Source organism: Lemur catta, chromosome 6, assembly GCF_020740605.2.
Source record: "Lemur catta isolate mLemCat1 chromosome 6, mLemCat1.pri, whole genome shotgun sequence".
Taxonomy (NCBI): Eukaryota; Metazoa; Chordata; class Mammalia; order Primates; family Lemuridae; genus Lemur; species Lemur catta.
This window is the reverse complement of record NC_059133.1, coordinates 82,954,356-82,968,227: the sequence shown is the minus strand read 5'-3', so window position 1 is coordinate 82,968,227 and position 13,872 is coordinate 82,954,356. Positions and strand designations below refer to the sequence as shown.

At 34.0% G+C, this 13,872-nt stretch overlaps 1 protein-coding gene across 2 annotated transcripts in view; it reads left to right on the top strand.

Moving 5' to 3' along the window:
* Positions 1-13,872, top strand: part of PIK3C2G (phosphatidylinositol-4-phosphate 3-kinase catalytic subunit type 2 gamma) — a 336,298-nt gene that overhangs the window by 261,692 nt on the left and 60,734 nt on the right. For both annotated transcript variants that reach the window (XM_045554248.1, XM_045554249.1), the window contains exons 26-28: positions 8,402-8,591; positions 9,086-9,207; positions 12,539-12,647. In XM_045554248.1, the coding sequence (XP_045410204.1) occupies positions 8,402-8,591; positions 9,086-9,207; positions 12,539-12,647 (421 nt within the window). The remainder of the gene's footprint in view (positions 1-8,401; positions 8,592-9,085; positions 9,208-12,538; positions 12,648-13,872) is intronic.

Below are 13,872 nucleotides of genomic sequence, written 5' to 3'. Positions count from 1 at the left end.
GGCTTTGGGGATGGGAATTGAAACCTGGAATATCATTCACTGGCATATCACTTTGTAAGACTAGTCCATCAACCCTTCCCTAGTTCTTTCATTCCATTTGCTCTAATTTGGCCAATTTCGTAAGGTCATTCATAAACAAGGCCCCTGAGTCTAAAAATCTTTTTTGTATGATGTTAGGCGCCTGTGATGACATTTACGTAAGACTTGCTGAACCTGTAGCTTGAATTCTGAGTACTTGAAACCTCAACTTGGAAAACATCAAAGACCTTTGAGTTTGTTAAAGCCTTTAAGCCAATACCTAAAATGTAAAGCAGGAGAAAGGGGGAAAAAAGAAAGAAAATAAACTCTAAAGCTACCTCTCGTCCTATTCCCTATCTAATAGTACCACAGTTTCCACTGAATCAAAAATGTGTGTTTGTTTTCCCTTGTATCCCTCTATGCCATGGTTTGCTACCTTTTAGAATCATATGCATTTATTTCTTTACTTATTTGGTAGTACGCTTTCTGAAATAATATTTGCATAATACTATTCTTTCCCAAAGACTTTTCCTATGTTATTTCATTTGATCCTATCAACAACCCTGGGAAATAGCCAGGTTTAGTATTCAACTTTGTTTCATTGATGCAACAATTAAAGTCTTTCAATAATGACTTTCTTAAGATCATGGGTAGACCTACTAAGTTCAGATTAGAACCAAGTTGATTTCTTGCCTAATAAGTGCTCTTCCCAAAGGCACAACTATGCCAAATCATATGGGGAAAAAAATCTTGTATATGGAACTCCTAATGCCCTGATAATGTCAGATAAATATAAATGTTCTTCAACTTTAGTGTCTTCAGATCAGTTGAAAGACCATCATTAGAAAGACATTTAGGCCAGGCACGGTGGCTCACGCCTGTAATCCTAGCCCTCTGGAAGGCCGAGGCGGGTGGATCGCTCGAGGTCAGGAGTTTGAGACCAGCCTGAGCAAGACTCCGTCTCTACTAATAGAAATAAATTATCTGGACAACTAAAAATATATATAGAAAAAATTAGCTGGGCATGGTGGCGCATGCCTGTAGTCCCAGCTACTCGGGAGGCTGAGGCAGGAGGATCGCTTAAGCCCAGGAGTTTAAGGTTGCTGTGAACTTAGGCTGATGCCACGGCACTCACTCTAGCCCGGGCAACAAAGTGAGACTCTGTCTCAAAAAAAAAAAAAGAAAGAAAAACATCTACATGCCTATAACCATGTTTCTCAAGTTGGGATACCACGCTATCAAAGTCACAAGGATTATCATGACATATCCTTTTATCGTGTCTATTTTATTTAAAAGATTAGATAATAACATTTAAATTTTTCGGTCACACGTGTGCAACCAATATCATCAGGAGATTTTTTTTCCATGTCTGCAATTTTGAATCTTTTAAAATAAAAGTGGCTAGAAAGGAAATTTTTTATTGTGCACCCAGAATGCATTAGCAATAATTATTCATTGAACTCATTAAGCTGGACACTCAGTAAGTCCAATACAATAATAACAATAATAGTAATATGTTTATTGCACATGCCAGAGTCACTGCAGTGAAATGAAGTTTGGAATTTAGATGAAGAAATGTGTTCGTGGGGAGTGCGACTCACTTGCAACTAACTCTTCTTCTATTTATACACGATGAAATTACAGTACCAGTGGTAAAATAAAGAACATTCTCGTGAGAATTCCTTCACAGTAAAAGTCCTTTTGAGAAATTTTTTCCTGAGACTATTAAAGAGACTGACCAACAAAAATTATTCTATCAAACTGCCAAATGGTACGAACAATTTCAACTGTAAGTCAAAATATGCTCTTGTAGAAATTTCCACCAAGTGTTGCCTGAGAACCTTCACTCAATCACCCACTTCACCACCCAATAGACAGCTCTCTTCAACGGTTATCCTGAGGAAGCTCATAAAGCAGTGGAGAACTTTTGTCATTAGTTCAAAAAATATTGTAATATTTAATATGAGGAAAAAAATTCACTTAGATGCTGAAACTGAGGAGGACCATACCTCTAGGTTCAACCCAGTTTTCTGAGACTGAGACACAATTGCCTGTTCACACAGACAGCACTACGAAACCTGTCAGAAGCAGTCATTTCCTATGAAAAGCAATTTAAAACATTTATATAGAAAGCTACATAACTTATGACATAAAATACAATTTGCACACATTTTTAAGCTAGAACCTAGGCTTAAGAAATGTTATTCTTATTATTGACCGCTTTGGATTATGTTGCTTGGCAGCTAGAAATTTCTGGTACTCTTTTTTTTGGTTAACCTAATGGTGAGTTCTTTGTAAAAATTAAAGGACCATTGTCTTTGTGCATTTGTTCCACCTGGGAATTCCACACTAAGTTTATTGCCTTATTTTTCTCTTAAAGACAAAATTGAATAACTGTTCACTTTAGAAAATCCACAATGAGAGCAAAGATTTAGGAATCAGATAAACGTGAGTGGAATTCTGCAGTTACTGCTTCCTAGGTGATGTCATCTTTGGTATGCATCTTTGGTATGCATCTTGGTCATTTTCTTATTTATTTCTGAAATAATGTTATTGCTCTTCTCTAAGGATGAAAGGAGATAGATGAGGCATTTAGTGCGGTAGCTGCCAAAGGATATATACTCCCCGAGGGCAGAAATCTGATTTCTCTCCTTCACCTCTACGTCCCAGCACATAGAACAGTGCCTAGCGAGGGAGAGTTAAAAGTGTTTATCAAGACTGCCTAAAGGCTTCCCTTAGGAAACTTAAGAACCAAAATCCTTCCAGCTGCCTCTTCGGACCTATAACATAAGGATAATCCAGAGCGTAATCCTGCTAATGCTGCCATTAAATAACATAAACCAGGGAGCTATTATCTGGATAAATCAGATCCTTGCAGAGGCCTGAAACCTACTGCTCTCAAGGTCCCAGTCTCAAGTCGAATCATATTTAACAGCCCTATTTTGTCTGGCCTGTTAAGTCTGACACCTGAGAGATAGGAGATGGATTTGGGTGAAAGTCTATCCCCAAACCATGGACTTACCATAAAGTATCATCCTCCATCTCTAGCTTTCTTACATCTTAACTGTTGGACAATGGAAGAATAAGCCATGGACACAGTTAAGATTTTGTGAGGGCGAGTACTTCAAAACTTAAGGTTGATGGTTCACAGTCTTATCTTCATTAGAAGTGATAACATGCTGTCACTCTAGAGCTTTCCACTCGAACACATAAATGTGTTCAGTAAATATTTGTTGGATCAATGTTGAATGAATGAATAGCAGGGTCTCCATAAATCGTGATTAGTATTATACTCCTACTATTACTACTACCCTCATATCTTTGAAGTGCTGATGAGGAAAAAAATTAATGTTTTCTTCTGCACTGTGTACCCATAAATTTATAAGTTCAAAGAACATCTTTAAAAATAGTGAACACCGTGGAAATGAATAATGGGCTCAGAGTCGTATTTTAGCTTTCTTAGCAAGTTTCAACCTAGATTGATGTACAATAATGGAAAAATTTGGAATTTATTCAAAAAAGTCTAAGACCAGAACAAGATAAATGGGCTTGCATTTTTATAAAATCAAAGGAAAAATTATTAAACATCATGGAACTATATTTTTAACATGGAGGACATGGCAGATTAGTTGTGAAGAAGGCATTGCATGATAACTTTGATAGATGCCGGACCAGAAAAGTCGTGCTTGATTGCATTCAACTTCCATTCCTCTTGGGAAACTTTTAGTAAGCTCAGAATAGAAGCAAACTTAAATAAAGGTCACACTTTTAAAAGAGAAAAATTACAAGCATTCTCATTAATTTTGCAAAAAAGTTTACATTTTCTATATTGATAGTAAACTCTAAAGCTTATTACACTATTATTTTTTTCAACTGAATAATACAATAATTAAAATAATCCCAGAGAATTAATACAAACAAAAACATTAAAATAACAACAGTTCATAAAATAAGCGGCTACATGATAAAGATTCAAGACTCAGTAGTTAAAAAATTAAAAGAGAAATAAATGATCAACCTCAATAAATACAGAAAATGTATAGAAATAGAAAGGAATGTCATTAACATATAATTGAAAATATACAGAAAATATTATACTTAATGGTGAAACATTAAAAGCTTTTCCTTTGTAATCAGGAGCAAACCAAAAACGCTTGCTGTCACCACTTCCATTTAACATTGAACTAGAGGCCTTAGTAGTGCTCAGGGTGACAGGTAACATGACTGTGTGCATACATATTTCAAAAGAATATACAGATATATTGTTAGAAGTGATGAGATTTAAAAATCTACACGTATATTATCAAGAATTACTTAATAAAATTTAGGAAAGACAGCATTTATAACGTGCTGCACAAAATTATGCCCAACCAAAGAATAACTCCAACAAAAAAATATGCAAGACCTCCACAAAGAAAATTCTAAAACCATATGGACAGATGTAAAATAAGACCTAACTAAATAGAACAATATACCATGTTTGTGTGTTGAATGTCTCAATAATGTAGAGCTGTTAATATTCCTTGAATTGATTTACAGTTTCAATGCAATACAACTCAAAATCCTTACACATTTATTTTGTGTATGGATGAACTTGATAAGCTGATTCTAAAATATATTTAGGAAGTCAAAGGGCCTAGAATAGTGAAGAAGCTCCTGAAGAAGAATGAGGTAAAGAATGTTTTCTTCTGGATTTCAAGATGTTTTATAAAGTTCCAGCTATTTAAAGTATTAATAGTATAATACTGACACAGAGACAGACAAATAGACAAACGTAACAAAATGAGAAGGCCAGAAACAGGCCTATGCATAGACAGATCCTTGGTGTTGAACAAAGTGCAATAATAAGACAAAGGTCTTTGCAATTTAAAAAAAAAGTTCAATTAATCATTGTGCATCTATAATTTTAGAAACCATGTAGCCATTAAAAAAATATATGAGTCAATGCTATGATCTGCATTAGAAAGATCATTCATTCATTCAACAAATATTTTGAGGCCACTTACTATGCACCAGTTACTATAAAATTTTTCTTACAAAAGATATCACTAAGTTAAAAAAAAAACAAATTACAACATTACATAAAATTGTGATTTTTTTCTAAGTCCTATTTTATACTACATCAAAGTCCTTACAAAATTGTGCCTCTTTTATCTCTCTGATTCTCATCCTTCTCTCCTCACTTGTGTCAGCCACATTGCTGTTCTTTATGGTTCATGAAACACTCTAGTCATTCATCTACCTCTGGGCTTCTGGACTAGCTTTTGTTTCTGCCTAAAATGTTTTTCATCAGAAATTTCCATGACCTATTTTCTTGACAAATTAAGGTCTTTTCCAAATCACTCAACTCATCTTTTTACTGAGATTATACCTGATCATCCTATTTAAAATTGCAACACTATTACCTACCCTTGTATTCCTTCTCCCCACTTCCTATTTTATTTTCCTTTATAGCACATATTACTTTCTCAAATCCTATAGTTTTTCCTGATTATTTCTTTATTATCTGAATTTCACATTTTGTAAACCCTAGAAGGCCAAAAATTTCTGTCTTTTGTTCGTTGTTATATCCCATCACTAGACTAGCACCTGGTATGTAGTAGGAGTAAATACAACGTGTGTGTGTGTGTGTGTGTGTGTGTGTGTGTATGTGTCTGTGTTTGCATGTCTGTGTATTTACATAAATGTATAGAGAAAGCTCAAAAAGAATAATACCAAACTATTTCTGGGGAGAAGCACTTTCCTCCCATGGAGGAAAGAGAAAGAGAATCTTTCAAATTTTACTTTACATTTTTCTGTGTTGCTTGAATTATATATTATAAAAAGCCAAGTTTTTTGGTGTCCCTAAATCTCTTCCATAAAACAGACAGATCGACTAGGACAGCAAAAGTTTAGACAACATCTACAACAAAACTAGGTAGCAAGGTATACCCAAGAACTCTAAAATATTAATACAAGCAGGTGGAGGCAAACCATTAATAGTTACAAGACCTATGTGGTATCTGATTGCCCTGAAACAATACTTCAACAGTCAATAGGTACTCACAGGAAGCTGAGCAGGACAAGTTGAGAAAAGCAGCTGAAACCGGAAGGGATTGTTGCACATTCAAATTCACAGGGAAAGGTGAGGGTTCTGTGGTAAATCTGAAATGATTAGAGCGGTCTATGAACTTTCAAAGGTAACTGGAGCTCCCTTCCAGGAAAATGTCTCACTCACACTGATGAAAAATTGTTGAGCCTATTATCCAAACTAAGAGGACAATAGATAATAGGAGAAAAGGGAAAATCAAGGTCCAGGAAAATTAGGAGGGAGGAGATCAAATGAGGCATATCTCAGAAAGTATGTAACCATATATTTTTGATGTGATATCAACAGAAAAGGAAGCCCCAGATCCTAGAAAATCCTCTATTCCATTCTGAAAGTTCAATAATTCTAATTTCATGTTTAAAAGGGTAAGTAAAATAGACTGTGGTTGAATCCATACAAAATTATAACAAGAAAAACAAAAACAAGATACAAAATAATATCCCTACAAAAAAGTATGCCAGAAAGACATGCCCACCAAAGGGTCAAACTGTATGCCTATATTTCAAATTGAACTAAAAGAAATCAGAAAATGATAAAGATATGAAGGAATAACATAGACCACAATTAGGAAAACTCAGAAATGAAGTGACTGAACCATAAAAAGGATCGGAAATGAAAGAAAACATAGTTTTAAAAATTATAAACTAGAAGGAACACAGGAGTAAATAAACACAACACAGCACATAATACCTTGAGAGAAAAAGATGAAAAAAGGGAGGATTTTTAAAATAAAAAAGAAATGAAGAAAGACAATGAGGATCTAGCATACATATAATAAAAGTCCCTGAAAAAAAAAAACCAAAATAATATATTGAAACCGTACTGATGCTAAATTATACATTTGGTATTTTAATAAATACTTACACCATAATTTAAGAAAAATTTCCCAAAAAATGAAGACTCAAAATTACATATTGAAAGGACACAGTGCATATTCAGAAAAATTACCCAAAATAACCAATACTGAAACATATTTTAGAAAAATTATTGGACTTTGAAGAAAAATAAATTTCCTTTAAACATCTAGGCAAATAGATCAACTCACTTATCTGGGAAAAATGGTTACTGTATCATCAGAGTTTTGGATAGTAATCCTTTATTACAGAAGAAAATGGAATAATATCTTTATACACTCAAAGAATAATGTATCCAGACAAACTGACTTTCAAGTAAAAAGGTCACAAACTCTTATCAACATGCAAAAACTCAGAAATTTACTTCCTTGAGCACTTACTGAAGAATGTACTAGAGAATGAGTTTCAGATAATCAAAGTGACTGGAAAGATGTGGACATAGGACCAGTAAAGAGTTCATGATTAAATTAAGGTTAAAGAGAAATTGTATAGTGTGTATAGTATGCACACTGTATGATGTAGATAGAATAGCTCTAGAAAAAAGAGTAATGAAGCCCAAATGAAAAGGAGAATAAGCATGCTGTTTGCTTTACAGAACTAACTGAGATTAAAAGGATGATATAATACTGGAGAAGAGGGAACAGAAGGTATAAAAGAAGTAATTAACTAATTTCAATATTTCTCTTAGTAGGTGATGAATAGAAAATATCCAAAAAAAGAAGAGATAAAAGAAATTATATAAAAACATGGTTATCTCATTAGAATGAAAACCGTCTTAAATAAAAAAACCCTAAAAAACAGAGAAGCCAAAAAACAAAAACAAAACAACCAAACACAAACAAAAAAAGACCACAGAGTAAAAAATATTTTATATAAAATATTTGTATATTAAGCACAGTATTATCACATGCTACCTTTTTCCTAAGATAATTGGGAGAGAAACATAAATATACACAAAAATGAAATTAAAAAATTAAATGATGAAAGTTGAGCTGTGATTTTTAAAACTGTTGAAATATAGAAGCAAGGAAATAGGGCAGAGAGTATGGGAGTAGCTGCTAGGCTTCTTTGAATATCCATTATCTTGTAGATTTAAATTCTGGAATTACCTAAGTATTTTAAATAATTATAAACTGGAATTTAATAGAAAAAATAATCCATAAAATAGACAACAAAATAAAACAAACCTAAAAAAAAGTAAAAATACAATATTGCAATTAGTTTTATATTTCATCACAAGACTTTCTGGTATATTTACTAACAACTCCAGATGTGAACTTGAAGTTTATATAAATAACATTTAATATTTGGACTCCAAATAAACATACATAGTTCTTGGCTTTCCCCCCCACAACTAACAAACACAAGGAAATAGATCATAAATGAAATGATTTGATACAAGGGAATATTATTCAGTATCTTTTCTCTGTCATTTCTCTAGGAAAATAAAGGAAAGCCTGGAGTGTTTCCCTGTTAAATTGAATAACTTGATCCACACACTTGCACAAATGTCAGCCACAAGCCCTGCCAAATCTACTTCCCAGACTTTTCCCCAGGAATCCTGTTTGCTGAGCACAACCAGGTCAATTCGAAGAGCAACAATTTTAGGGTTCAGCAAGAAACCCAGCAACGTAAGTCTAAAGTCTGTCATCTTGACTTAAATATTATTTGACTTCACCTCAGACTTCCCTTCACTATGCTATATATTTTTTCCTATAGCATGATTTTTTTACTATGCAAATGAAAAATCAGTTACCCTTGAAGCAGAAGTGCCATTAAGAGAATGTTCCAAGGAAAAATCATAACAGCAAGAGCTATTAGGAGAGAACCATCAAAGAGAACAGTTCCTGCACTGTGGTAGAAGATAAATTAAGAGCTAATTAAAATGTCCACAAGAAAAGAACAGCAGAAATTAGGCAGTCTGTTTCCAGCACATAAGATTATGATATCTTTGTAGATTGTGTTTACAGGTAATTTTGCCTCTACAAATTGCATCTCTTAGCTTTAGTGCTAATTTTCTTGCAAAAAGGTTCTTGCTTTGTAGCGTTTCCATGAAATCAGATTTTATAATGTATTACAAATTGACAATACTGTCTTTTGATTTTTGTCTATTTGCTTTCTGCAGCTGTATCTGATTCAGGTGACACACAGTAACAATGAAACGAGCCTGACAGAAAAATCATTTGACCAGTTTTCAAAACTTCACAGCCAACTTCAGAAGCAGTTTCCATCATTGGCTCTCCCAGAGTAAGCCATTGTCCTTTCACATTGTTTTGCCTTCAGTATTTGTCCTTGAGCAAAAGGAAAAATTATGGTTATGGGATTTTCTATTTGTGAGCAACACAGTATTCTGACTCCAATGCCACTGAATCTATCCCAGCAGAGAGTCTGCATTGCTCTCAGAGCAAAGAATCTTTTGTCTCATAAAACAGAACAAGGTTTGCAATTTTCTTTTTACTTCCAGCCATTGATTTTGTAGACAGAAAAATTCAAAAGCTATTTCATTTTTTATCAATAATTGGGGAAATTGTCTTATTTGCCTGTTTTTAAATTTAATTCTCTTAGTTTTTTTCTATAACAATACAATTGAAATTGAAAAATGCAGAACAAAATTGGATACATCTACTCTTACAACAAATACCTATAATAAAAAGCTCTCATCTATTCAGTTTCCAGACCAAAAAAATTTTAAATGCATTAATGTCAAATAGTATATTAATAACTCACTTTTGCTGTCATTAATTATTTATTTTTAAATTATTATGAACCTTGTATTATCTAAATTTAATTTCTTATTATGTTCATTTTAGACCCATCTTGAAAATTGGTTTCCATTCATGTTATAATGGAAAAACTGTTAAACATAAGCAAACAACAAATATCATAAAATTAACTACTGTTCAAATGAACTTTCTAAAATTCATCACTTAGAACCAAATTTAGATTATAGACTTCAGTTTATAACAAAGATATATCTTGATTTTAAAAAGGTGAGCTTTCCAGAAATTATGATATTGGCACTTAGATAAATCTGTTATTTTATGTACAGTGGGATTTTTGTTAAGTAAATGGTCCTTTTGCAATGCAAATGTTCATACTTTCCCTGACACACTTTGTACACGTGGGTTTGTACTTGGCATTCAGGTTTAGTCACCTCCCAAAGTATAAATATAAACACCGCTATCAAGAGATGAGGAGATACTGTGCAGTATTGAAAACTGAGTAGTTCACATTCATGAAAAAAAGCTGTATTGGCAGATGTCATAGAGATTTTGAAATACAGATACTTTGAACATCAGGAAGTCAAGAGATTACAGTGATTGCAGTGAGAGCATGTTCAAGAGACTGAGAAAGAGATAAAGTCGTTCTGGAAACATTTAGAAGTAACATCAGGCTTAAGAATTATCAAAAAACATCTGATAGAATAACTGAGAAAAATGCACAGGCAAAAAAAATTCAAAGTTTGGCTGCACATACTGAATTCAACATCAGTGGTATACCCTACTCATTAATAATGTAGAAGTCTAAGTTAACCCTTGTTTAATGGCTGTCCTTTTTTGTTTTAAAAATGTCTCCATTCTACACTGTACCTCTCTGACACATATAGGTATAACTTGTAAAACTTTAAAAGTGCTAATAATCTCTCCCCACAGTTCTCTTCTCAATTTCAGCTTTCGTTAGAATACTGCTTTGCTCACAACTGCTGCCTGGCAATGGTACCTAAATTGATTTTCAAACTATGTAAGCAATCTGTGGAGGCGAGGAACATTTAGTCCTATGTGCCCTGAACACTATTTGTAGCCTCATACTCCCAAAGCGTCCAAGGCTTAAGACGATACAGATACATGAAGGATGAGGGCAAGATTTCCTCTGACTCCTAAATTACTGAGAGAAGCCCTATGGGAGTTATGTAAATCTGATCTGGAAAATATGATCAGAAAGTCAGAGTCATGAAGAATAAAATTCTAATTAGTCCTAGCATGTAACAGTCATCTTCTAATCAGGCTATTGGTACTTCCAGGTACCATCCAAGAGTACACAGACATGAAAGAATCACTTAAAATTGATAATCTTTTTAAAAATTAATCTGCTTGAGGAGAATTGACTTCCTTTCCCTCTTCTGCTTTCACCATGGCTCTTCTCCCAGACAAAGGGGCAAACCAAAATATCAGTGATGGTATTGAGAAAACAGATTACTCTAATAGGCAGAGTATCAAATCTATTTGCAAGTCCAGTGTTTTATAATCATTGTTTTGAACAAAATGGAGTGAAGACATGATGGCAGTCAGATAAAAGATCATAAAATAGAATTTTCTATAACTGATTGCTGTGTTATATTTGGCATATAATTCAAAAAGTTTCAAACAATTAAACTGTAGCAAAATTCCTCAAATGTTGTTTATTTATTTATACATAAGATGTTTTAGTACATATATCCATAGAAACATTAACAAAGGAATAGAATTGATGATGAATTCTGTTTTATTCTACCAATAAGGGAAATTCAAACACAGATAGATGAATTAATATTTCAAACCAGCCTAATGCATCATTTATCAAATTCATTTTCCCCCAAAAGTTAGCGTACATATATATTTAATATATATGTATTCTATGTGATATTTTTTATTAATTGTGTATTGGTATTCATTTTCATGATAACTAAATCTGGCTGAAAAATTTTAGTACTTTAAGTCTTAGAGCTGCAAGAAATTTTTTAAAAAATAAAATGTTAATTAGTTAAATATACACACATAGAATTTTGGACTTCCCTGACATTTCCAGCAGGAACCAGTGAGTGGGGTGGGCATGAAATTGTCACATTCTTTTGTGTGTTTGTTGACAGCCCTTCACTATCCCTGCATTTATTTCCCCTGGAAGAATGGTACCCAGCCTCAGTCCCTACCAAAAAGCAGATATGGGGATAAGGCAGCAGTAAGACTGCAGTCAGAGGCAGCTGCTAGGTAGTTTCTAAAAAGATATATTTAAATAGGAAAATATGTTGCCAAATGCTACCCATTAGCAAGTCATCTCACCCAATAACAAGTCTTAATCAAGTTCAGTTCATCAAGATGAACCATCAGATAATGCAGAAGAAATTCTCCAAGTCAGACTCTTGGGGAAAGTGTCACTTTGTTCCAAAAGACCAGATGGAAGCATATGTCACTTGGTAAAATATTTAATTTAGTTAGTGTAACAACCTCTCTAGTGAACCCAGAAGAAATACAATCTGAATTTTTTGAAAAATTATGCATCATTAACTTCAGAAAGTATTAAACTCCCACATGTATTTAAAGGACAAAATGTGTGGTCTGCCATAAATACAATAAGAAGGAATATATAAATTAACTTAATATGTTAAATTAAATTAGTATTAATATGAATGACAGTTAAAATAGCACGAGTGACCACAGCCAAGTTAATGAAACTCGTAGACTATCTGATTCATGTTTTCAAATGTGTTCAAATGTTTCCATCGGCAACTTCCACCTAAGATAGCTGTAACTTCATGAACAATGCTAAGATGCAGAGGCCAATTTTCAAACTAATGAAGGCATACTTTTCTCTTTTAAAACAGGTTTCCTCACTGGTGGCACTTACCGTTCACAAATTCAGATCACAAAAGATTCAGAGATCTAAATCATTACATGGAACAGTTATTAAATGGATCATATGAAGTTGCAAACGTATGTTACAATTTATATTTTTACGAGATACCAACTATTTTATATATTATTACCGGACATATTTAAGACTATTTTATGGTAACATTCTTTGGTTCATTCATTCAATTAATATATATGCCTAATATGTGTAAAATCCATGAACTAGGAACTGCAGAGCAGCAAAAAAGATCTAGAACCTCAGCCTCAAATAATGTTAAAGAAATGATACATGGTAAGTGGACTATCAGTGCTACCAAGTGCTCTAGACTCTTCGAGGAGTAAGAATCATTTCCAATTATGATAAGAAGAAGGTTTCAGGGAGAAGAGAACATCTGAGCAAGGCCTTTAACTCTGGATAGATTTAATAGAGGTGGCCTGGGAAGCATTTCAACTAGAATCAAACAGTATAGAGAAGATCATGAGTGAGAAAAAAACAGAAAGAAATTGTATTTAAAAACTCTAAATCTATTTATTGCTGCTGTGACAAATTACCACACACTTGGTGGCTTAAAACAGCACAAATCTATTTTCTTCCAGTCTGGATCACAGAAGTCTGAAAATGGGTCTTACAGGACTGAAATCAAAGTGTTGGTGGGTTGGTTCTTTCTGGAACCTTTTTGACCTACAGAGGTTGCCTGCATTTCTTGGCTTGTGGCTCCCCTCCAGCAATGCAGTGGCACACTCTGACCTCGCTTCTGTTGTCACAACTTCTCTGGCTCTAACTCTGACCCTCCCACCTTCCTCTCAGAAAGGCCCTAGTGATTACACTGGGCCCTCCTGGATCATCCAGGATAACCTCACCATCTCAAGATTCTTAATTTAATCTTACCTGGAAAGTCTTCTTTGCTGTGTAAGGTAACATATTCATAGTTTCCAGGGATTAGAAAATTTTTGGGAGGGTCCTTATTCTACGTATCACAAGGATATAAGAAAAAGTGCAAGGACACAATTCTGATGGATCTCTACATTCTTGGGAGGTAAGAGTTTGGAGGCCGAGCCAAGTTGTTAATAACTAAAGCAAAGCCTTAGAGAGTTGTGTTAGGGTTCTCCAGACAAACAGAACCAAGAAGGTGTGTGTATGTGTATGTGTGTTTGTGTGTGTGTATCTCAGAGAGAGAGAGAGAGAGAGAGAATTTTAAGGAATTGGCTCATGTGATTGTGGAGGTAAAAGTCCAAAATCTTCAGGGAAGCCATCAGGCTGATAATCAGGGAAAGTCTGCAGTCTGAGCCCAAAGGCAGAATTCCT